The sequence below is a fragment of the Macrosteles quadrilineatus genome, unplaced genomic scaffold, assembly GCF_028750875.1.
Source record: "Macrosteles quadrilineatus isolate MER2022 unplaced genomic scaffold, UCM_ALF_1.0 Scaffold_4__1_contigs__length_99947679, whole genome shotgun sequence".
Classification (NCBI taxonomy): domain Eukaryota; kingdom Metazoa; phylum Arthropoda; class Insecta; order Hemiptera; family Cicadellidae; genus Macrosteles; species Macrosteles quadrilineatus.
In genome coordinates, this window is record NW_026542597.1 from 21024532 (window position 1) to 21051532 (window position 27001).

The 27001-nt window shown below is 34.0% G+C and overlaps 2 protein-coding genes across 4 annotated transcripts in view; both read left to right on the forward strand.

The window, feature by feature from the left end:
- The window catches only part of LOC128993598 (protein let-756), a 104661-nt gene extending 101801 nt beyond the window's left edge, over nt 1-2860 (forward strand). Inside the window, exons 3-5 of the mRNA XM_054417585.1 lie at nt 467-600; nt 1077-1328; nt 2140-2860. Of these exons, the coding sequence (XP_054273560.1) occupies nt 467-600; nt 1077-1328; nt 2140-2470 (717 nt within the window). The 3' untranslated portion in view covers nt 2471-2860. The remainder of the gene's footprint in view (nt 1-466; nt 601-1076; nt 1329-2139) is intronic.
- A 5147-nt stretch (nt 2861-8007) lies between these two features.
- Nucleotides 8008-27001, forward strand: part of LOC128991915 (calcium uptake protein 3, mitochondrial) — a 55337-nt gene continuing 36343 nt past the window's right edge. For all 3 annotated transcript variants that reach the window (XM_054415197.1, XM_054415196.1, XM_054415199.1), the window contains exon 1: nt 8008-8231. In XM_054415197.1, the coding sequence (XP_054271172.1) occupies nt 8022-8231 (210 nt within the window). In that variant the 5' untranslated portion in view covers nt 8008-8021. The remainder of the gene's footprint in view (nt 8232-27001) is intronic.

Here is a 27001-nt window from a genome sequence, read left to right on the forward strand (position 1 = left end):
GAAGAGGATTAAATTATCTACAATTTGGTGGTTGCAATATGTTTCCTACTGTACTATAAAGCCTGAAAATCTTCTTTTGAATGTAGACGAAAAATGAATTCTGAAACCAGGATCGCATAGGTAGTTCGTTGTTCTTTAAAACCACGTTTATTATTTGTCACTATAATGCTACAATGTATGGGTAGCTTACAATCAATAATTGAAACAATTTCCAGGTATTTGTTTACCTCACAACAATATGCATAAAGAATGTCAAGCTACTGAGGTGACAGATGATATTGATGTTGTGTAACCTTGGCCAAAAGCGCGAATAGTCTGATTCTGATTGTTATACGTGTAGGTTCTGTCTTAAAGGTGCTTGGTTCAACTCCTGCCAATCACTAATGATTTTAGCATGACATAACTTTGACGGAATTCCTTTACTCATTAAGCTGTAAAACTCACCATTCTAGTTTGTTTGTTCCAGAGGGATTTCGGAGAAGAGTGTGTATTCAACGAGAACATAGAACAACATCACTACAACGCATATTCGGCCACGAAGTATTCCAACCATCGTAGGACGGTCTACCTGGCCCTCAACAGGAGGGGAATGCCCAGGAGGTTAGTGACAAACTATAGTAGAAACTAAATTATCAATTAATTTTGTTTGGACTACCAAATCCGTCTGATGATCACGTTTAGTAGTAGTACCATAGATAAAACATACTCCCTTAGTAGATTTCTCATAAGGATCAGCTGAAGACAATTCTATTGTTATTGTTCTGTCCAGTGCACTGTGGCGGTCATATTTAGTTTACACTTTTTTCTTCATCTAAAACCTCGTTTAACCAAATAAAACGACATAATTATAGACAACAGCTCGTTCCCCAGTTATATAACCAAAAAGTTAAGCAAAAAAACATGACCCTAAAATAATATGGAAAAATTTTCGTTAACACTAGCGATCAGTGTCACCAACACGAACTAGACAAAAACGAATTTTAAAATTAAAGTCTACTGGTGCTGGTTAGTCTATGGTAGTGCCTTGGTCTATGGTCTATGGTAGTGTAAACTAAAACTCTTTTCAATCCTTCCAGGGTGCAGATAAAGGCGAAGTCCCCGCTGGGGAAGCTGAGTACGTACACGAACGTGCTGACGCAGACGGTGGCTGCTGACGAGGTGGAGGCGCTGACGAGGCGGCTGATAGGGGCTCTGCCAGGGGGGGCGTCAGCGGCGACGCACCTCAGGCATCACCATCAGCTGTGTCCCCCAGCGCCTACCAGGGCCCCGCACACGCCGACGGATCTGGAGCGCTGTCGGAAACGGAAGAAGCGACGGAAACGACGAAGGTGGGTGCTAAGATAGTTTGAACATTATGTCCCACCTTTACGTCCTAGGAAGCTAGGTTCTATCATAGACATGGTTCCATCGTTGAACAGCTTTACAATTTTTTTGAGAATATTCCTAGAGGGTTGCGTCCTCACTTAGGTAACATCCATTGGTGGTTGGTGGGATTTGAACCCGGAACCTCGGGATTTGAAGCCCCAAGCTCTAATACTAGACCAGCTCGCTTCCCTCGCATTACAACACTATATTTGGGGAAGTTTAGAAGTGTCAGCTTATTTAAAATATAATACTGGATCAAGGTGGTAACAGTAAATTTTCTCCGTGGATGAAAACTAGTTTTTTTAGGGATTTAGTAAAGAATTCCCCCTTTTGTTTTGTTTGTAGATTTCTTTCGTACTTTATTACGATAGCAGATTTTTAAACTACTCAGACTTATTTTTTACACAATAAACTTTTTAAAATCCAAGAACATGATTGATTTTTATTTAAATTTTTTTCAAGACTGGCAACAACCCTCTTTAACCTTGGAAAGGATTTGGAGTATAATTTGCACCCTTACAGAGATACTAAAAATCATAATATGTATAATTTGATATGAGCCACGGATACACCAAAGCAAAGTGGGCCGCAAATTGAGGTGGCGTTGTTGAAGAATCGACTATCCAACTCGTTCTAACAAAAATACAGTTACAGAAGTTTTTTTTATAAAACATTTTTGGTACATCACGTGTAAAATTTCCACCATCTGTAAACACCAAAAATTAAGTTTTTTACATATAATCTTACAATTTACTAACCAACAATATCTTCCAGATGTCGCGAAGGAGAAGAGGAGAACGAGGACTGCCACAAGGGGAAGGTGGTGATAGCAGAAGAGGGGAAGAAGAGGGTGGTGGTGAGAAGAAGGTGTGAAGAAGGGGAAGGGAAGTGTCAGCAGAAGAAGCAACTCATGATCGGACGGAAACGGAAGTCCCGACACGATACCAAGCGACTTCTTAGGCATCTTCCACATCCGAGAGGTCACCCGAGGAGTGAGGAAGAGGACTCCGAGGAGATCCATGACCACGAAGACCTCCAGGTCCACGATGACCACGAAGAAGCCGAAGAGGAAGACACCACCGACCACGTCGACACGAACGATTAGTGTATATAGTATGACGATAGTTTCCAGTGAACTACTTGACTGCGATTTTTGTACTCATTTGTTAAGCTTAGTTGTACAGTTATTTGTATATAATGTGTCTGCTTCCCCAACTCGTCTGCATTTTGAATTTGATTCAGTGAATCCCGGTGAAGTGTACGTCTTGAGGCAGCTATGTTGACCATAGTTGATATTTTCAGGATATTTATGAGCTTTCATTTTTAAAATCTTTAAAAAAACCTAAAGTAAAAAAAAAAATCAAAATGTGTTTGTCAGAACACTAAAGGACACGTTCTTTTAGGATTGTATGTGTTTCATAATTAATCGATTCATACATAAATTATCCCATTACAATTCTTGATTTTTTTATGTTTATCTCAAAATTACGTGTACTTTTAGGACACTTCTTTTAAAAGTGGATTTTAGAAAGATAACGTTGGAAATTTTTTTAATTATATTATAATGTTTAATAAATATACCAATACCTTTAAAACCCATTTTTAATGTGAAAAAATAAGCTTGTTCGTTTAAAAAGATAAATTTAAAAAGATAAATACATCATGTATTGTGGATACATTATCAACATCTTTGACAATTTTACATTATACGTATTTTTTTTATATATATTTGAAATTCAAATTCAGAATGCGGGCACAGTATTAGTCCAAGTTACCGCACATACATAGGTAGAGTGTGTGATTGTACCAGTATTGTCTATATAGGTAGTAATGTATATTAAACAGCTGACTGCATAGGTGTATAATAAACAGCTGACTGCATAGAGTAATGTATTTTGGAGCTGACTACTAGAGTTATAGATGGTGATTCTATCACTAAACTTCCTCTGTTGGATAAATTTGTATTGTTGAACATTTTGACATTGACGATGGAAAACTTAGATAAGTTGTAAAATTTTGTGAATCGTTAAACAAGTTTTACGGATCTAAAAACATCACTAACTTATAAAGGCTTTTGTAAGATGTTTGTAGACAAATTATTTATTAAAAATGATTTATAAAGTGATAAGGATAACAAAAAGTAATACTCATGTCATACAATGAAATTGTTACTTAAATTTTATTTTATTTTTAGGTAATTTTTTTTCTGTTTATTTTTTTTATTTTCATTTTATAGATATGTTTTATACATATGTAAACATTGCAAACGCACAAAAAAATCAAACTTTTATATAATAATGCTGCTTTAAAACAATTGCACTGTTAAAGTATTTGATATAATCTTCGTTCGTATTTAAAGAAGGTTTTGTTATACTTAATTGGCATGTTAAGCTAAAATGGTTTGTCAAAAATTAAAGATTTAGATGTGTTTAGTCGACTACCAATATTTTCCACATTAAATATAATAGCTCATATTGTGTTGTTTTTTTTTTCACAGAAGTCTGACAATTCTTAACAAACTTTTGTCTGCGTCAGTTTTATTTCATGAACAATTACTGTATGAATTTATATGCTAACAATTAGAATTAGTTAAATTAATATTTTTGTACGGTAAGCTTATTTAAGTAAAATTCAGAATTTCAGTTTTAAGTCGCGAGGTTGTCAAATATTTATTGTTATTAACAATGACATGTTTTTGCCTTTTAATTGTATGGTAAATTAAGTATTTTTTCCATACAACTCGCTTTATATATATCAAAAATTATCAAAAGAGTTAAATCAAAATAATTGTAAAAGGGAATATAATACATCTAATTTATTGTAGCGTAGATTATTTAATATTTTTTGTTTTGTATCGCCTAACTTGTATCATGTACCCATACCGCCTTGTTTGTTTATGTGTTCATCATTGTTTGTTTATTTATTTTATTGTATCATGGGTGTATTATATTTCCCTCCCCTCTACCTCAAATGCTAAGTGCCATTTTCAATCTCTGGTCAGCTACATTAGTTTATTGTTACTTAAACTTACTTACAATCAAAATTTGTACATTATTCGTAATAAGTAAAGATAAAAGTCGCTAGTCGACATTTGATAAAATTGTGTGCTTATTTACCTTCGTCCTGTTAATTATCTTGAATTAGGTATAATTAAATATTTTACCAGGATACAAAAATTCACTCAACACCAAGGTAGTGCAAGGTGAATTTTGATTATGGATAGATTTATATCAATATATCTATTTATATAAATCTACTAGCTGAGTACCCGTCCTTCGTACGGGATATACAATGCTTATTGTAGTTAAATACTTGTGCTTTGCATTTGCAATGAGAGAGGACACGTTTTGAGAAAATTTGGTTTACTATAATCTACGGTATACTATAGTATATAGAACATCGACCATAGCCATAATGTTCTACCACTTCACCTAAACAATAGAAAGAAGTAAAGTTCTCACACTCAGGGGTTTTTGTTGCTGCTTGGTTCAAATTAGCTGTTGTCATAAAATGTATAAAGAACTAATGGTGCTGCACCCTGTTGGTAAACCTTATAACCTTTTAATGCTATTGGATATCATAGAAACAAATTGTGTGGTTGAAACAGCTGGCAAAATCATTTAATTCCTTTTAAATATGAATACTCATAAGGTTAAAATGGGAAACTCTAGAGCCGCTGGGGCGGAGCCCGAAAGGATTTTTGAGGTAAGAATACGTCTATTATGTTAATCGGGAATGTGAGCTATCATCATACCAAATTTCGACACAATCCGACCAGTAGTTAATGCGTGATTGAACTTCAAACAAACAAACAAACAAACACACAAACTTTCACATTTATAAGATTAGTATGATGTAAATCAATAGTTTAGAAGGTACCTATATCAACTTCAGACTTTGACTGATATACAGTATTGAGTAGACATTCTAAAATTTTATTCGATTTAGAGTCCTCGGAGGCTAGTGACCATGTGGCCATCTTGGATAAGTTCAAACAGCTGCTGAAGAGTTAAATATATATTTTATTTTATTTTGACGACCACGAGAACGAGTTAAATTTTTTTTTTAAATTTCTCTTACTACATAAACTGGAAGGAACGCTTTGTGCAAGCTTTTGCTTTTGCCCCCCCCCCCCCCCCCAACTGTCATAAAATCGAAATATAATCTAGGAAGCATATATAAAGCTTATGTTAGAAAGGAAAAAACTAATTAATGATACTATTACCATGCTTTAATCCTTTAAACAGTTACAGATAAAACTTACTGCCCAATTATAATGTTGAAGTGACCTATTAAAGCATAAATTATTTATTTTAATTTGTATAGCCATACTCATAAATTTGAATTGTTAAATAGCTCACATAAAATACGCATTGATGATAAGTTGTAGAGGTTGCAAATCGCAAACAATTTGGGAACAGTATACAAATAATAAATATAAGCATAATCTAAATTTAACTCGGTTGTATCAAAAATACTAGATAACTTGTAGAGGCCTAACTAAATATTTATGGCAGCTTCAACGCTACCGATTTGTGTTTTGAGGTTATGTTATCATCAGCTGTTTGCGTATGTGCAATGACGTCATTCGCGAATTGTAGGTGAAGCGGACATGGCACTGGACACGTATTCCCGCCGTTTTCGCACATCAGCTGTTTGCTATTTGGTCTGTTACTCTTTACTGCTGACGTAAGCGCCGCATGAAACTATGCGGGTATACGTGACTATTGGCAGGTATACCTTTAATTTCACAACTGAGATTTTTCTGTTATTTTAAATGACCAATCATTATGAAATTGTTATTCTTAAAACTCTTGGTAAAAATAATGGAATAAATGCTATGTTTTGTAACAAAAATTCATATTCAACCATTTTTAATTTATAGACAACTTGATAACCTTGAAGCGTAGTTTTATTTTCATTAATGCATATATGCATAAGCAACTAATTGGACATAAAACTTAAACAGTATGAGTTCACAATATGAGTATTCGAACTGAGAACTGAGGATTCCAAACTTTGCAATCATAAACTTTTTTTAAAAACAACTAGAAAAAAATCACTTAACTATAAATATATATATTTTTTACAAATAAAACAAAAATAGTAGACTGCTCTCTGGTCTGAAAAAGTTGAAAAGTATACAAACATATTTTCTACTTTAACCGTTACAAACCTACCGGGATTTTGAGGAACTACCATCTAAATATGGTTAACCAAATAATATTTTGGATACATTCGCTCTCTAAACACCCGAAAATAGCATGTAAGTATTAAAAAATATAACTGAAACAAATATATGAATACAAAATAAGTACCTATTATGATTCAATAACCAGGAATAAAAAAAATCAAGTTTTTGTTTTGGCAAGTTTGTCACTGAGGAGAAAAATAAAATAAACTGTACTTTTTGTATATTTTAATCTTACTAAACCAAAATTAAAATCTCTTTTGAAAAGAATACTCATGATATTAATTGCAGCTCTTAACTACATGAGCCACTAAAGTCCCCAAAGGACTTAACAAAAATAACTTAATTTGATATATTTCATATTCTAAATCCTTAACTTAACAATTTGATAAATTCTTTATTTTGACAGTTAAAAATCTCATAAAAAAATTAAATTGATTTTATCCTAGGAAAAATAAGCCATATAGGCAATAATTTAAGCATCAGTTGATCGCAAATTGATTGAAATGTGGTAATATTATTAAGACCACATACACAATTATAATCTTAGGGAGTCGTAACAGTGGCTTTCCCAGGAATTCATTTTGGGGGGATGCCCACCGGGGGGTCTGGGGGTGGAATTTCCCACAGAAAAAATGGGGGTTCGGGCACCCCAAAAAATAAGGAATTTAAAGCCTGAAAAAGTATTTTTGTACGTATTTGAGTTCTAAAATATGCTCAAGCTAATAGTTCATGTTAGCTAATAAAATAAAAAATATTTCGGCGGGGGGAGGATATCCCTCCCATCACCCCCCTGGGACCACTACTGAGTCGTTATATTAAACTATAACTTTGTTAACAGCTATATTTTTTTTTCTTCAAATTTAGACAAATATATAACAGCTAGAGTAATGTTCCAAATCAGCAACGGTAGGCAAGAGTGTCACAATACAAATAAAGCACACGCTCTACTATAAATTTATATTTAAGTACAAACTAATATTATTAGTAAATCAGCTGATCGCCCAATGCAAATCTAATGGAAATTACAAGTTACAAGCTGTAACTTGTAACTTGTAGTTTATTATGAAATGGGCCCCTGGAAGTTATTTTAGTCATTGTAAGTTTAAGAAAATGCATAAGAATGTTTGATTTAGATATTTTAATAGGACAAGCTTGCTGATGCAAGCTAATAATAAATTTACAGCTAGTAATAATTAATTGTATAGAAACACCACAATTAAAAAATGTCACGAAAAGCTTCAGCGTAACTTTAAAAATGATTACTTAATTTACTTTGTCAATCATATTCGTCTTATTAGGTACGTAATCACTGTCAAGGCCTTCATTATCGCGCGAAAAAAAAAACACTTGATAACAGTGAACGCACTCCAAAATAGTCAGCTGATGTTTGTTGTGACTAACAGCTGACGCAAGTTGCGCAGAGAGCAGACGACACACTGTGAACTGTGACTGCACAACAAAAATGGCTTCCCTTCGCCACTGTTCGAATAGGTTACTCCAATTAAATAAAGTTTTACCAAAGAATTCTCGCCCGTTTACGCTTTACAACAATAGAAAACCGATAAATACAATATACACAACATTCGGTGTTGTAGTGAGTGCTAGTGCTTTGTATTATTTCGTATCAAGATTCAGAAATGCTCACACAGTTCATGCTTTTAAACCGAGGAAGGTAAGATTGTTTACTATCTTTATTTCATACTTTTATACACTATAATCTGTATGTTATACTAAGGCTAAGCTTTATTTGCAAACTGAAATTTGCGTGGTTTGTTGGAGTTAAGGTCTATCACTCCTGCTACTCTTTAATTAATTGGTGCTACTTCCCTATAGGCTTTCCCTAACAGGTTATTTTCTGGTCTGACTGTAAAGCCTATTAATAGGACCTTACTAGGCCATGACCCTGTGGCAATTAGACCCTTTGTTACATAGATAGGCCCTATGTTAACTGTATTAACCTTTAAGGTATTTAAACTTATGTCTGATTATGATTAGGTACCAGTTAACTTAATCACAGACACCATAGTAAGTTAAGCTTAGTCCTAATATTTAGAAGAAATCTTTGCTGTTAACTTAGATGTCCAACAAAACTAAACATAACACTTAACCAATGGATACCTATTTGTACAGTTTTTATCTTGATATTGTGTCTCTAACTTACGTTAGTTTCACTCCAACATGTTGTTTTCTGTAAAACTAGACATTTTCTACCTGTGAATGAAGTTATATCTTACCTTAGCAATGTTTTATTGCACTTTACCTTACACACTACTTAATATTGTAGCCTATGATTAAGCTTAATTGCTTTTGGGTTTTATTTTACACCCATTATAAATAGCTTGCCAAAAACTCTTTTATCGCCTAAGAGCCTAGGCTGAGATAGGCTTTTTCCTACATAAAAAAAATATCAGTCGGCTCTCTCGCTCCGCTAATGTAGGCTAGCCCCACCCCTTCTTAGTTGTGTTAAAAACTGTAGGCATAACAATCATATGATTTTCCGCTTCACACTATAGTTTACTGATAACGATCTAGCTAAAATTATCCAGTTAGAATGTCTCTTTGCTTTGTTAATTTGTAAGTTGCACAAGTAACATTTACAACGAAAGAGAGGATACATTCGCATGTTTTATGGGAAAGTGGTTCAAATTTATCAAATATTTATTGAAATGCAATGAATTGTAGCCATCTATCTCGCAATGAAGTCCAGCACGCTAACAACTGCTATAGCCTATGGAATATACAAGCTAGGCCTATGTTTATTTTGACAAGGTACTGAACGCTATGCATAGGGTGAATGATAATAGGCCTAAATTTTACAAAATTGCTATCCAAGTCTAGAATATTTGCATAGGTACTATGAAGAGCAAGTAGTGTATCTTAGGCTATATCTAATTCCATCGTCAGCGTAGACATTGAAACAAAATTTTGATCTTGTGTTCTTGGCCCATAAAGAGATAAAAATCATGCAGGATTAGTGGTGAAAACACTTGTGATTTCATTCAGTTTGTCACAAATTGTTAAGTGAATTAATTAATTTTACCCACACCATTGGATTTAACCGTAGCCTAACAATATGGTTTTCAATTCAAAAATTTATTTGAGTAAGTTGATGTACCCTAAGTGGTTTGCAGTCATTGGTTTTAAAGTCTTACTTTACTTAGCATCCTAAACTGGTACAAATTGTCATCAAACATTCCGAAGGAAACAGTATAACTTAACTCCTAGAAGTAGGCAAGTCAACTGATATTTACAGTAGATTGTAGCGGGGTCAAGCTCAACTCTATTCTGTAAACAGTCATAACAGGACTGAATTTGAAAACAAGTCCAACTGGAGGTTTTGACGAGCTGAGCTTTAACTTGAATAGGCCTTACTAGCCTAGCCCATTCTCTTATATTAGTGATTCAATATCACGGTAGGCCTAGGCCTTTTAAAATATCAATCTCTTACAATACTAGGTTTTTTGGTTAGTAAATAAAAAACTTGATTCAATACGTAAAATAAAGTTTACTAACAAATTTAGAAGTGATTGAGTGTTCACAAACATCAATCTTTCAATGAGTACCCTTTACCTTGAAAAGGAACAAATTTTTCATTTTGTTGCCGTACAAACTCTTTTTGTCTTTCCCTCAAGAAAACCAGCTCATTGGGCATCGTCGCTCGATTTTCTTCGAGTCTGCTCCTTTTAACAGGTGGCTCAAATTTGTCTTTTTCTTCAAGTTTTCTCTTCCCATTCTTCAACGAATAACCAGTTCCCTTGAAAGCGACAAATGTTTTAAGTATATTTTTTACACCTGGCGGTTTGTTTGATTCATTTTGCAAATTCTTACCCTTTGCTGTACGTTTTGGTTTTTCAGGCACGTACAACTCCAGTTCCATTTCACAGTCTAGTATACAAACAGCTGATGCAGGTTTTGTCTCAACAATCTTTACCTTGTAGGTTTGGTTTTTATTCGGTTCATGCACAAAGAGAACGTCCCCCTCAGTAAGACATGCAAAATATTTCAGGTTTTCTTCGAGAACTGCTTTTGTGTCAGAGATGTACGCAAAGTTTCTTGTAAGAGGCTCTAGTCTGCAAAATGTGGCTGACGGAAGCGAAACACTCTCCACGGTAACCGATCCACCAGCTTTTAAGTTGAGGTATTTGAGCATCCATTCCGGTACATTGATCGTACCTTCTTCAGCAGTAAATTCAAAAACACCAGCATGAGTACAACGGTCGTTATTATCATTTTGGACTTTGAAAATCAACGGGAAAGGTAAATCGAGAGTCTCGATTCGCTCTAGTGCTGACACGGGCAGTAGTAGCTTTCCACCCCTTTCAACTTTGAGTTTGTCCTTGTTGACAAGAGGAAAGCACGTGTACGACTCTTGGAATTTGGAAACTTGAGTATTCTCTTCAAACTCTGAATTTGTGGACATTTTAAAGTTGCAGTGTACGGTATATTGTTCTTGGATTTATTATTGTTAGAGAATTTGGTTTCTATGATACAAGTATAAAATTAATTTGATTTGTAGTTTTTTCAGGCTATCACATTATTTTCTTTGAAATATTAAACATTGTAGTTAACTTTAACTTTTTATTTTGGTGAACTAATTTTCTCCTTTTTCTAAATGTGACTTGCCTTGAAATTTGTATTTTCAAAATATAGCCTAACATATTTACCCTATGTTTTTCAAGACCTTTTATGTATGATGGTGGTAGATTATTTTCATTTCTACTATTGTTTACACCAGTAGTATTTTGTAAGAAACTTAAACGCTTTCTAGGGAAAGCGGTTTAAATCCTTATTTTTTGGAAATTCTGGGAATCAAACCCATCTCTTTACACACGCCACGTCCAGTCTGAAGGCGGGGACACACTTGTCATACACCCTTCCGATCCGACTCCGATCATACTGCGGTACGACTGTCGTAGAGGGGAATGGTACATAACATTGAACGCGGTTGTTTACACCTCTCCGACACGCGTCACGTCATACTCCGATCCTACTCCGATTTTGACTCCGATCACGCACCGACACTGCAGTCTATTCGTTTGTCGGATGCAGGACGGGTAGTTTCTTAAAAATAACCTTTATTCTTAAGGTTTAGGAACAATAGTTTAAGATAAATATATGCCGATGCTTGATTTGAAATCTGTGCGTGCATACCTTCAATTCGAGACCTCAATCATGAAAATCGGACGGGTAGAAGAGCTAAACGAACTCGAGAGAGAAAAACCTATAATATATACAGGGTGATTTTTAAATGAGTTCCCCCCCTACTTTTTTCTACATTTCTTAAGATATCAACTCTGGACCACGTCAGATCATTGTAGAGTAGTAAGTACTTCATTTTGACTGGGTTCATTTTGACACACATGTCATACACGCTTCCGAACCGGCGACCCATCTCCGATTTCCTCCACCGGGTAGATCAACACTCGCCAGTCTGATTCGTAAACGTAAACTACGTGCAGAAGGTGATAAATACTGTATGTTCAAAAACTTTGGTATTCAGGATTTAGCCATGGTGGCGGTATGTCTAGATGAACAGGAAGAAAGTCAGACATCTCTGGAGGGCAGTGGAAACGGAGAATTTGGGTCCATTCTGCATGGAAGGAAAGCAGAAGTGCCCATTATACAGGGTGATTTTTAAATGAGTTCCCCCCCTACTTTTTTCTACATTTCTTAAGATATCAACTCCGGACCACGTCAGATCATTGTAGAGTAGTAAGTACTTCATTTTGACTGGGTATAAATTTTTGGCCGCCATCTTGGATCCGCCATATTGGATACAAAGTTTTTTTTTCAAATGTAAAGGTAGGGTTGTGACCCATTATTCCAAACTAGAATTTTACGCTGATTACAATGCCGCAAATAGTTTTTAAAAATCTTGATCCGTTCTAAAGTTATAAGGACTTTTTATAACTTGATTTTTAACCCATTTTAACATTGTGCATGTACAAACTAAGACCATAAACTCAAAATAGTGCTAGGTAAAGATTAGTATACACCACCATTCATTGTCGACGTATTTTCACTGGTTTATGACGGATGTATTTTTTTCAGCCGGATCCGCCATTTTGAAATGCGACAAATTAATTTAAATATGAAGATGGTGTTGTGACCCACCATTTTGAACTACTTTTTTATGCTGAACTTAATGCCGCAATTAGTTTTTCATTTGCATGTTTTGTTTTTGAATTATTCAAATTTTAAATAAGATAATTTTAAAATTTCACCAAGAAAACTTGATAACCAAAAACAGATTGCAGCATAGAATTTAGCATAAAAAAGTAGTTGAAAATGATGGGTCACAACACCACCTTCATATTTAAATTAATTTGTCACATTTCAAAATGGCGGATCCAAGATGGCGGCCGAAAAAATACATCCGTCATAAACAAGTGAAAATAGGTCGACAATGAATGGTGGTGTATACTTATCTTTACCTAGCACTATTTTGAGTTTATGGTCTTAGTTTGTAAATGCACAATGTTAAAATGGGCTAAAAATCAAGTTATAAAAAGTCTTTATAACTTTAGAACGGATCAAGATTTTTAAAAACTATTTGCGGCATTGTAATCAGCGTAAAATTCTAGTTTGGAATAATGGGTCACAACCCTACCTTTACATTTGAAAAAAAAACTTTGTATCCAATATGGCGGATCCAAGATGGCGGCCAAAAATTTATACCCAGTCAAAATGAAGTACTTACTACTCTACAATGATCTGACGTGGTCCGGAGTTGATATCTTAAGAAATGTAGAAAAAAGTAGGGGGGGAACTCATTTAAAAATCACCCTGTATAATGGGCACTTCTGCTTTCCTTCCATGCAGAATGGACCCAAATTCTCCGTTTCCACTGCCCTCCAGAGATGTCTGACTTTCTTCCTGTTCATCTAGACATACCGCCACCATGGCTAAATCCTGAATACCAAAGTTTTTGAACATACAGTATTTATCACCTTCTGCACGTAGTTTACGTTTACGAATCAGACTGGCGAGTGTTGATACCCGGTGGAGGAAATAGGAGATGGGTCGCCGGTTCGGAAGCGTGTATGACATGTGTGTTCACCCCCTCCGATCCCGCACCGATCCCACTGGAATCCCGCAAATCGGATCGTAGTAGGATCGGAAGGGTGTATGACGAGTGTGTCCCCGCCTTGAGACCACTAGCCTAGCAACACATGTAGATGTCACTAGCCTTATCGATGTAGATTTACTGCATACTCTTAAAATCTAAAGTGTGACAATTTGATTCAGAAAATAGTAACTAGCTATTGTAATTAACTATCCAAAACTGGACCCCGTTGACTGACCATTGGGTTTTTTAATTGTCCTGGTTAAGAACTAGGAGGTATTAAAAAGTTACAGATATTATCCAATTCATGATTTTTTTAGCAATTTTATTTTCCTTAAACCACTTATTCTCTGTGTCAATTCACATTAAACTGTATTTAGCCTATTTAAATAAAATAAAAAAATAATAAAAAAAATTGTTTGTATGTTGGTACTAAATCTAGGTTTTCTTGAACGCAGAGAGGAAGTGTGGAGAAACCTTTTTTTTATTTTAATGGTCGACTCCGCTTCTAGGAAATCAGTAGCCTACTATCAAATTACCTAAGACAAGGGAAGAACGGACTCCGCAATCCGCGCCTGGGAAAAGACATTCATTAAATTGAATTCACCAAATTGAATCAAATGTTTTGCATTAAACTATCATAAATCAAATCGCTAAATACTATGAATTAATGGAAGATTGGGTGAGCGTTGAGTAAATTTCTTAGCTACAATGATTGGTTAAAACAGGGTGAGAGAGTTTTGTTACAACACATTATTCACATTACAGTCTGAATTATTATAAAAACTTCTTATGCGATTGAAAATAGATCCTGTGGCAAAACTAAAGTTGTAAAAATTGTGAACCCCTTTGTTAAAAAGTTTTTTGTTAAAAAATTTTGCTATGCTTTGCTATATAATTATAACATTTCTATGTTATATTGGAATGTTATATTGAATATCAGAATTGAAGGGTCAAGATTCTATGTCAGCAAATTGGTTTCTGGCCATTCAGTGGAAAGTGAATTGGAAAGGAGGGAGTTTCATTACTGATTTTCCATGGCACTCAATCCCCCCCCCCCCTTTGCTGCATTATGATAATTCTGTATATGCTTGGGGTGAATAGATTAAGCTACAAATGCAGTATTTTGGTCACTTCCAATGGTCATAATTCTAATTTAGAAAATCTGTTTATGTTTTATGATGTAAAAATAATTTTAATATTCAATGACAGATTAAACCCTCGAACATTTTACTTTTAAGTCACTTCTACATGAGACCAGTAGGCAGGTTAAGGGGGTAGGTTACCTGCCTCTAGTGTATTGCAGGTACCTGAAGCAGGTAACCTGCCTGCCAATTTGCCTCAGGTACAGGCTTTAAGGTTACAAGCTTATATCCATACCACTCAACGTACCTACATCATTATTTTTTTTTCTTTTACTAACTTAAAAACTTAACTATTTTGTCAGGATAGAATGCTCTATTTATATAAACTAATACCTACTTGGATGAACAAAAGAATAAAACCATCAACTTTATACGATCATTAATATTACAAAGTCAATGCTATTACCAAAACCTACACTTTGCAATTTACCTTAACATAATGGGCTTAACCACCGCAATTTTGGCTACGCTTCCAGGAGCGCGACCAAGCCATCGAAGTGGCTCAGAAAGCTGTTGTACGTACAATTCTATGACTTTTGTGGTGGTGCTTTCATGGTGTGCCACCATGGTGGCCTAGTGCGCAAAGGTCCTTAGAGAGAATATTTAGGAGCTGTTCTTACTCAAGCTGGACATCAAAAACACTTTTTAAAACCTTCAGATTTTGTATTTGGATGAGTCTAATTACACTATTGAATGTCAAACACCCTTAGTCATATCATTTATGTGGATCAGCTGAAGCCAATCATAATTAATGTTAGGCCTAAGACTTGTAGCCTACTTTTGTTTAAATCAAATATAACATCCCAGATAGTAGCCTTACAATAGAGTATCTTTAGTCCTTTTTATTCTGTCTTGGTAAAACAGTTGGTATGTAGAACAGAAATCCCTAATTATTGACATCAGTGTACATTATGTCTGTGGCTCATTTCTTGTCCGTTCTTTAGCGGTTTTGCGATACAGCTATAACCGTAAGTCTAATGGTAAGACCTAGACCCAAAGCCGCTTTACTTTTTAGTTTAAATGTCCCCAGAAGCAAAAAACACCTTAGTTAAAATTCATATGTGTCGTCCTTAAGCACCACAACTCAAGTAAAAATCTTTCTATATATGAATGAATGAAATTTGGTGACAAAGTATAAATCTATGTCTATTCTAAGGAGTTCGTGATTCATCAATGGGAACAAGGATTTTTGAGGAGTTTATGGGATACAAATTAATTTTGTTTGTCTTGACCCTAAAAACATAAACTTTTCAATTTCTTCCCAAGCCATGTTTTAGTGGTTAAAAAAAGAAATGATTTAGTATTATTGAAGGACTGATGTATACCAAATACACTTACAAAGAAAATCAAAAAAATTCTAAATTTGAAATTTCAATGTTATTCTTATGGATTAAACTGATGTAGTTTGCTTGGATATATTTTGATCAAATTTGGTAAATTTGATTATTTCACCCCAAGCTATTAACATTTTGCTAAAAAACGCCATAGCGTTTCTTGTAACAGGAAACATAAGCACTCATTAAATCTAAATAGAGAATAAATATGACATGTTTAAGAAAGTATTTTAGTGAAAATCCTATCAGACAAAACGGAAATTTGCTCAGCCGGAGATATTTCATTAACAAAAACTGGTTAGAAATTTTAACATAGTAAATAAATGTCTAGATCTATACATAGTGTTAGTGCTGTCACTGATAAAGTGGGTGAAAAGGGTAAAAATGAAAAATAAGTTAATCAATGGAAGGGAGTGTTGGCAGGAGGGACAATAACAAATAACCTCATCTACCCTTGCATCTCTCATAGTGTCTCGAGTCAAAGACACCATTTGTAGTCATTTTTTGCTAGAATTTTTTAAAATCCCAAACTAAGTTTCTAGAGCTCATGTTTCTCAAAATAAAGTATTGGGTGTTGTCTGAAGTGCTCTGAAATTTTAAGGTGGAGTTTTTAGCCATCAGGGCCGAGAAAGTCATTCATTTGAACAATTTTTTACCAACTTCATTCCCAATTTCCAAACTGAAATAATCATTAAAGTTCATACAAAGTTAACATTTTAGTAGGTACTATTTTTGAATGTTCTGACAGTTTTAGACATATTTGTTAGACAATATCATCATTATCGGTTGAGAGGGGGATGCCACCTAGGTGTGTATTTAAACCCAAATATGATTGCTATAACCACTCATCTACTTACTAGTTATAACTCATACATGAGAAAACGGTAATTATTTCATTTTCTTTTGTAGATCAGTATTTGGGATTAGTACTCAGGCTGATTACCTTACTAAAACAATTCTTAAAATAGGATACGCCCCTACTACTTCTGTCAATCCAAAAATACAAAGTTCATCGATTTTCATATTAATAATTTTTACGGAATTTCCCTTTAGCGAAGAAGCTATTACTCGTACGTAGTACGGAAAGACCAACATCCAAGACTCATTTATTTTTTAACTTTGATCTCCCCACAGGTCAAAAACACTGTACATTCAAATTTTTATACCTGTGTCTGTCAATTCGATAACTCAAGCAATTTTGGACTGATTTTGATAAAATTTGGAAAGAATGTGTAGACCTATATAAGATTGATTGAGTTCATGGACCAGCAAGATCGGGTCATGGTAAAGGAGTGTACGGTATGGGGTTTTTAATTTTCAAAATTAGTTTTTCATGTTATAACTTTTTAAACATAAAAATGTCTATTTTTCATTTCAGTCACTGTGTTGAGAAAAAAAACTAACAATTTTGTATATTGAAGCAGTTTTGTAAGCACTCCTTAGTGCTTAAATAAATCTTTTTTTATGGGGAATAAAACTAACATCTTAAGGAAATATTTGAGTAAAAGTCTAATAAGGAAAATGGAAATCTGCTTATTGTTTGGAGGTTTGCTGCGGCAGGGGTATTTCTGGAAAATATCTGTCTAATCACTCAATCTTTTAGAAACCCTATCCTATCCAAAACAAATCACAAGGGTGGATCTAGTGTAGACATTTCATCGTGGTCGTTTCAAAAGATAGATACCACTCATGTAAAACGTATTTTGTTTTTAGGATCGAGAACTAACGGTAGTTTATTCTCCAAGACACTTTAAACGATCGCATAAGACAGATTGTCGTTATACGGGATATCTGTTTTATTTGATAACATCTAATCGTGGTATCACAAGTTTCACACCTTATTTTAGGGACCGATGATAAGAGCGCGGGACTTATCTCTTTGAGATCCAGGTTCAAATCTTTTCAAAGTCAATTAATAATTTATGTGAAAAAATATGGTGTTTCTCTCTTGTTCATATCTCAAGGAAAAAACGTTTCTCAGGTGAATAAAACTGAGTCTAATCGAAGATATTTCTCCAACAAAAACACAAAAACATACTACAACAAACCTACCACAACGAGAAATTTGTCGAGTTTTTTGTTGCACGGTTAGTGCACATTTCTATTAAAGCTCATGCCAATATTTGACGTATATCTTCAGACAACTCACATTATTCAGTAAAATACATAATTTAGAATTCGAGTCATAACACAGTTTGTGATAGATTCTGGCAATGCTTAGCTACCTGCAAGGGACATAAATGCACAAAAATATGTTAACAACATGGTATGTAAAATTGTTACAAAATTATGTTTATTCTGTCGCAGGGTACCGGCCTTTAAAGCATAGGTGTAAAACAAAAAGTGTGTTTAGTCAAGGTCAAATCTCTTTTAGTCAACGGTTTTAACTAGAATCGGAGTCAATACTTTGAGTCTCTTTGGTGGATTTTGTTTCAATGTTTTCTGCCACGACACGGGCATCAATGTTACTAGTTTTTCGCGAAACAAATATTGTGAACAAAACTGCAAAGTTTTTACCTGTCATGGGAGCCGTGATATATAATAAAGAGTCTCCCTCCAGGATATTTAAGCGAATTTCACATTTTTACTCGCTGTCCAGCCAAGTTATCTCCTCCCTCTGGGTGGTCCTCACTCGCCAGGCTTCTGAGACAGCGATCTGCCAAATATTTGGTAACTCATTCCCTTACATGGACAGCCCATCGTGCGCGGTCTTGTTTCCAAAATCTTCTTTACAAACTTGTAACTTTTCCGACAAAGGATTGCCGGTTTGTAGGAGTATTTTAATTTGTTTCTTACTGGTAACAACAAATTACATTTGCTTGTTTTTTTTATTTGTGAGTTTTTACTAGGCCTACATCAAATTTTTGGGAGTGTTGTAGTTATTTTTGTTAATTTTTATTTTTTTAGCGAACCGATGCGACGGTTGGTTTTGAAAGGGAGTAGTTGAAGTGTTCTAGATTTTACCTTAACCTAAAAAATGTATCACAAGGTTTTAGTGGAGGGAGTTATTTAATCCTGAGAAAGTTCTCCTTGCCAAAATAGTATATTTCATCACTAGGGACTAAAGTGACTCTTTTCGACCCAAGATCAAGTTTTACGATCGAGGAGAAGCCAATGTCGGAAAATGAGCGAGGGTTGAAAAGACTGTTTGCCCGTGTGATCAACTATATTTTTTGTCATATTGCACCATTATTTGAACAAACTATGTTACATAAACTAAAATAGCTTTTATATAACCTCTCAAAACTACTTCCAACTTGTTTTCCATGTAATTTGCTAATGGAAACAAGCAGCTGTTTAGTAAGAGATTCAATCGTTCCGCCTATTACGATTGCGTTAGTGTACATTATACCATTGACTATGAATCCTTAAACCATAGATAAAAGGAGTATGTCTACTTCTTTTAATCTATGATTATACTATCGATATGTCGATCTATTTACAATAAGGCAACAATAAACATCTAACGATTAGCAATCGATACATGCAATTTTTACAATCGAAATTTACAACTGAGTCGAAAACAACTGATTTTTACTCCCTAGGGGCTAAAAACGGCTTTTACACCATAGGTAGTAAAAATCCTACTTTAGACCCGCAACGCATGCATTAAAACCCGCTGTTTTCGTTGCAGTATGACGAAAAATATATTTTTGATGGTTAATAATTTATTTTTGTAAAAAAATACAACCGACTTCAAACGCTCTAAAAAGAATGAAATAATTTAAATAAAGTTAAGTTTTGTATTAGGCAAGCTCACGTATTTCAATTCGGCGCGGCTCTATGATGATTTTTGATACAAAATTGAAAGAGGGTGTCCATATTGCAGGTGACTATCTATAACTAAAGGTGTTAATCTGCATGTCTTTTTCATAGTTATGCGTTAAGTGTTATTTTATTACCGTAATCAGAGATCGGCATTATAGTGGTATTAACGAGTATCTTTAAAAAGATTATAACGCATTTAAATGTTTCTAACTTGGAAATGTAACGTTTTAATACTAAACTAGCTTCTTTTCCCTATCATAATATCAAACTAAATTATTTTCCTATTCATATAGAACATTTGTGTGTGTTATTTTCATAATGCATTTATTCTGAAGTAAACATAAAATACAAGAAAATATTTCCTTTAATATATAAACAAAACAGTTCAGTATGTTTTTTATATATTTATGTTATCCAGCTACAATTTATTGATTTTCAAAATACACACACAATATTTAATTTCAATCATATTTGCAGTTTGAACCGCGCCGACTTGAAATACGTGAGCTTGCCTAATACAAAAGTTAACTTTATTTAAATTATTTCATTCTTTTTAGAGCGTTTGAAGTCGGTTGTATTTTTTTACAAAAATAAATTATTTCATGATTTTTAGTGACCGTATAGTTTTTATGTACCGGTATTAATTACTTGAGGTTTTTTGATAAGCAAAACTGTTTGAAACAATCAAACGTTCCACAGAGCAATCATTATTTTAAAACTGCTTGAGTCACCTGTTCAGGTTACATAATCAATGGGTATGAAAATAAACATATTTAGATATTAAGAAAGAAAGAGTTGTCCATTACATTAGGCCTAATGAAAAACTAATTGTCTTTTCTAGATACATTGAAATGTCAGACATCATCGTTTCTTTGCAATCGGTGTACTTCTACATTATAAAAAGAAATACAGTAACGTCTCAAGCCTTTTGGAACAAAATAAAGTTATTCCTCAGCTACCAGCACTAAAAAATCTCTCAAAAGTGGAAAATTGGTCGTTAACACCATAGAACCTTTCGTATAGTACCTTTGGAAAATATTATATGAAAGATTGGTTCAGCTAAAAGTGGTGTAAGTCATGTAGGGGGTTTTGTTTGCTCAAGATATAGCCTAGTTGAAATTGCAAATCATCTTCCTCTAGGACTTTCCGAAGCAGGCATAAAATAGTATTGATATGTTATAGTAACTGGGTAGAGAATATCAATAAACATTCCACATCTGCAAATGCATGTTTAGTAATTAAAATATTCAACACTTTTAAGACAATTGACGATTATGCACTGTCACACTTCTTAGGTCGTGTAAGGAATAATTGCATTTGATTTATATTTATACCTGTTTTACGAATGCTGTGGTTTTCACAATACACCTTTATTTGTCATTATCATACAGCTATTCACTGAAAAATGTATGTTTTTGTAAGTCAGAATATTCAATACTAAAAATATAATTACTGTATACACAAATCAGGTCAAATGTTAAAATACATTTTTTATAGTAACCAAAACAAAATGCATTTTTCTCAATGTAATTAATTTAGGCTTCATGGCAAGAAATAGTTTATTGATCAATATGAAGCAACTGTTTCATGAAGAAATTGTCTGTGTCTTTTAAATGGTTTCAGCTGTAGGAATGTTATTATTATTTATTGCCTTCTCTGCACAAATGTAAACAATGTGCACAAATGTAAACAAAATGAATGTTGAATATTTAAGGTTTTCAGAATTTTTCACCGAAACAAATATTATACTTAAACATAATATATAAGGTACCAAATAGAAACTCTCCTGGTTATTTTGGTGGTGGAACCACACTGATCGGTAAGAGAATCACAGAGAAATTGGTGAACATACATAGAAAAAAAAAACATCGCCACAGACAAATTGAGAACCTCCTCCTTTTGTTGGTAGTGGGGAAGTCGGTTAAAAATTGGACCCAGCTGTACTTGATCATCGGGCTTTTAATTAATGACACTGACTAATGAATCAGCTGATCTTAGAAACAAAGTTACACAGACAACCTCACTCCATTCTTCGTTTACCAAGCATCCATTTACAGCTCAAAATACTCACCTTAGTATGAATCAGTCACAGAATTTATAATCGATAATAATTTAATTTTTAGTAAAAACTGTATGGAAATTTACTTTGTAAGTATATTATTTTCAATTTCAAAATGTTAAGTAGCTTGGGAGGAACATTAAACAATTTCATACTCGGCCTACATTAGTGACCATTCATAAAGGGGTATCGGATTTTTATCCCCCTGGAATTTTACCCCCTGGGCAAACGTGACGTCACAAACCAGGGGGTAAAATTCCGGAGTTTCGCGACATCAGCTCGATGGATTAAACGCTGAATTAAACATATATTTTCACGGTTGTGAATTTAATCAGAACACATGAAATGATAAAAACCTAGAATGTACGGCCCGGATTTTTACCCCCGGAATTTTACCCCCTGGCCAGATATATAAATTAGTGAGAATGATTAATTATCTTCATTCAGTTTTAAATTAATAGTAAACATGTTATTATTAAGTAGCCCATCTTAATTTATTTGTAACATTAACTAATCGAACAGGTTTTTAATTTTAATTTTGAGATTCGAGTACATATCAGGATTCGATCATTGAAGCTAACTGTTGGTTAATATGATCAAAATTAAACGGCGAATTCCGTTTACTTAGTTGAGGTTACAAAATAAATAAATAAAGATAGGCTACTAAATAATGAAATGTTTACAATTAATTAAAAACAGAAATAAGAAAATCAATCATTCAATTTCTGAAATCGGCCAGGGGGTAAAATTCCGGGGGGGTAAAAATCCGGGGGTAAAATTCCGAGGGTAAAATTCCGGGGGGGTAAAAATCCGGGGGTAAAATTCCGGGGGTAAAAATCCGGCCCTTACATCTTCAGTTGTCTAAACGCTAGTTATATGGACAGGGGGTAAAATTCCGGGGTTTATCGCTAATCTAATTAATCACGCTCTGACTATTTTCATTAGACTTCCAAATCCGCGGGGGTAAAATTCCGGCCGCGAACAAACTTTTGGCCACTCAGGTTACTACGTCATAGTGACGTCAGCTTTGCCCAGGTGGTAAAATTCCAGGGGGATAAAATTCTGGCGACCCTTCATAAACTAAAGCCTCTCCACAAATCAACTAGTGAAAGTTTTTCACCAACTTTCGTATTAAATGCGGTATAGTTCAACGATTGTTATTCACAGAAACAGCTGTTAATACCTCAGTCAGCTGTTAATACTTCACAGAGCGGTTGTTATAAAGATTATTACAGCTGTTTATCGGTCTAGACGTCGACGTCAAAAAGCGCGGGAGATTTTAAATGACTAATGATGTTCATTACGTGTATAATCCCCGTGAGTCTGTTGCAACTGTTGACTTAGAATAAGCTACTGCTAGAGGATTGTCATTGGCCACTTTCTTCGACACATATTTGTTTAGCTTAGCTAGACAACATTATTTTCGACTTTTCTGAAGTTGTATGGATTATATTTCCAAAATGGCTTTTCAACCAAAATTGCATACACAAAATGAGGCATAGGTCCTACCGCAGTTTGCTTTTTAGTTCAAAAGTTGTGCCTAAATTGTTATTTTAGCGATTTTACCTATAGGGAAGTAGCTACTGTATTACCGTAGGTCTCATGGTAAGACCTAGGCCCGGGACCGATTAAACTGTTCCATTTTGATTTTTTCTTAAAGGTGTTGGGCGGGATAAACTTGAATGAGCTCGCGAACCAGCATGATCGGACCATGGGAACGGGATTTTAGGTGAAACAAATTGTATTTTCTCATTTTCGACCCTCAATACACAAAATTTCCCAATTTCTCTCGATCACTTTGAAGAGCTTAAAAACAAATACTGTAATTCAGTTAAAGATTTGTGTGTGCTCATTGGTTACGAAGAAAATTAAAAAAATTGTAAATTTAAAATTCCAATTTATTCTTACGAAGAATATTGCGAACTATTGTGGTGTGTCTGTTTATGGATATATTTTGATCAAACTTAGTTTCACTGTGAACAAGTTTGTGCTTGCGGATGAGATAGGAATAGTACTTGACATCAGACTCTTTGAATCAATTGATTCAAGTTATTTTCATCCTGAAACTTTCCTCAACATTAAAATATAACTTCACACCAGTATTCAAATATGACACAAATAGTCCAAAAACTCCCATCTAAACTTCTTACCTCGACCTAGACCACCTGACTTGCTTTTAAACAAACGACTTGTTGAACCACATAATTACCATTATGTTGGCTGACTTTCACATTTCAACGGCCGAGAACTATCTTTATGAGGGCTAACACTCATAAATACGGGATGAGGAGCCACTGACGCCGCTGTCCGGTGTTAGGATAATTGAAAGCGCAGCAGCGCACAGCTCGTAGTGTACAAGGCTTTCTAATCTCTACTAATATGATCAATTAATCAAAATCCTAAGTCTTCAGCCGGTCCCGGAACTGTTTAGTCGGCTTGTTGTAAAATTTACTGTGGTTTAAGATGCTCTAGATGTAAGCGAGGTCAATTACCTGTTCATTGTATGTGATGGTTGTTGGTTAGATTGTAATTGCAGAAATTTTCAATTATTAGTTAGATTATGATGGTTAACTATGGTATGGTTTTTAATCATAGGTAAAACACGAGGTTTAGTTTTGAGTTCTGAAACTTACCTTTAGTTAAGGACTTCTTTCCTACAACTTCTTTTCGTGCTTCTTTCCATTTGTTATTCAAAGGAAGATATGCAAAGTTTGTCTATGGTTTTGCATAACTTCTTTTGAGACTCGGGTGAGTTTTTCAAATATTTTTTCTTCCATGGACAAACTAGACTTTCATATTTCAGTTATAAACACAAGGGTGTTGAAAATATTTTCTAATCTGTATAATATACCCAAGCCGGTCTCAAAACATCCTGGTTTAATTATTAGATACTGTTATCATATTTTTATGATTAAAGTTGCTGTTCTACGTATAAAATAATTAGAAAAATATTTATTTCATCATTGTTAAACATTTTAATTATAATGGCTGTTTTAAGGAATTTTGAAAAATCGTCCTCAATTGATAAATAAAATTATTGATTTGAAACCATATTGTTACTCACAAACAATCGCATAGTAAATTTCAAAGCACCAGAAATAGCTTACGTTTTAAAATATAACCTGGCCACTTTAAAAACAAAATTAAAAAAAAAACTCCAGTTTAATATAAAAAGTTGTTGAATTCCTCAGACAAATTCTTTAAAAAAAATCTACACATGTTGTTAGTTCAAGTAGGCCTACCTATTCAACGGAAACACTGTCTGTATTACGTAAAAGTCTAGGGATGGGTAACTGGATCAACTTGGACATAGACCGCCTACCGACAACAATTACTGTCTATAAATCAGCTGATTTAATCTTGTAAAACAGCTGATATCGTGTAAATCAGCTGATATTATCTTATCGATCAATCACCTGTCAGCATCGCGTCTCTATTGACCGGAGAAAGTATAAACTATCGGTCAAAATTTATGTTGATAACGAGTGATGATATTGTTCAAGGTCGATAATTTCAACACCTGCTGAGAAGTTGATGAGCCGGCATTTTGGATTAAAAGTCAACACATTCTATTAAATTTACATAAACATTAAAAATATTTTTGTACAACACAAATAATTTTTAAATTTAAAACGACACGTTCCTCTCAAAATTTTCTCACCATTCTTGATTGTAACAAAATCCAATCGATTTTAATTAAAAATTTTGTGGCTAAAACTATTATATCGTAAATGTTTTATGAGAGATTATATTTTTGTCGGCAAAAGACTTATTTGAATGAATTCAAAAAACATATGAGTGTTTTGTTCGTTGTCGTGGTTTTCTAATCACAAGAATACATATGTATATGCTATAAATCTTATTCGATAACGTTGGGAAAAATGTGAGAATATGTATGTTTAAGACTTTTATTTGCTCTGGAACTTATAAGGACGAAATGAACATGCCACACCCATATCGGGCTTTTAACACAAATTTCAATAATACAAATTAAGACAACTTATTTTAAAAATGTTTTCGAAAATAAAATAGATTTTTGAAGTAAAAATCTTCCCCGTAATTTCCCATGGATATAAATCATGCGGATATGTTTTAATAATTTCCTGTCTGTTCGTGATTTTATTTTGAATTTTTACTTTTTTGTTAGTTTACTTGTAGGCTATTTACTTTTAAATATCATGTACAAATATCATGTTAATTTATAATTTCAATTTGTGAATGTTTTTTCATTGTAAAGTGGCTATGCCGTTGGGAAAAAAAATAAAATAAAAATATCTTTTGTAGAATATCCGACCAATCAAAATGTTTCTTATAGTGTTGTTTTAAAGACAATTATCAACATTTATATCAAAACATCCACTGAACATAATTTTCGTAAGTCAAATTAAATATTGAAATAAAAACCATACAATTTATATCTCTAATTTGTCTAAGGTAGGTAATACAAGCTTTATTTTCTTCGATGCAAGTTTGATAAACAAAATGGAACATTTCCACGAAGGTGAGTGGGAGGAAAGTAAGTTTTGCATGTAGAGGACAACGACCCTTGTTCAGTCACACAGTTTCACAGTTTCCACCCTCGTTTGGTTCCGGAGAGAAACGCCAGCTTCCGCCTTCTCTGTGTTACACCGGGAATTCCCTCAGGGAAGTGTGAGAGTGTTCGTGTGTATGGTGTGTGGCGTGTTACAAATTCAACATTCGTCTGTTGAATTAGGAAATTTGGCGTAAAAGTTAAATGTTAAGATTTATATATTACTATCGGTCATACAAAGTTTGAAAACACGACCAAATATGTAGTGTACAGGATTCTCTATTTTCACCCCACGCTGTAAATAAAACACGTGATTGTAATTTCTTCAATTTGTTTTGATTTTCTGTTTATATTTTGTTGTTATTTCGTCAACATTATGGCCCACGTTATTTTTTTTATTTGAAATTATATTTTTTTTCTTATCTTTGAGCCTTTTTTTCTTTATCTTTTTGTCTTTTATAAAGGAATCCTGCACATCGACAGGAAAATATTTTTATAACAGTATGGATAGATTTTTCCTGCGATGCAGACAAGCTGAG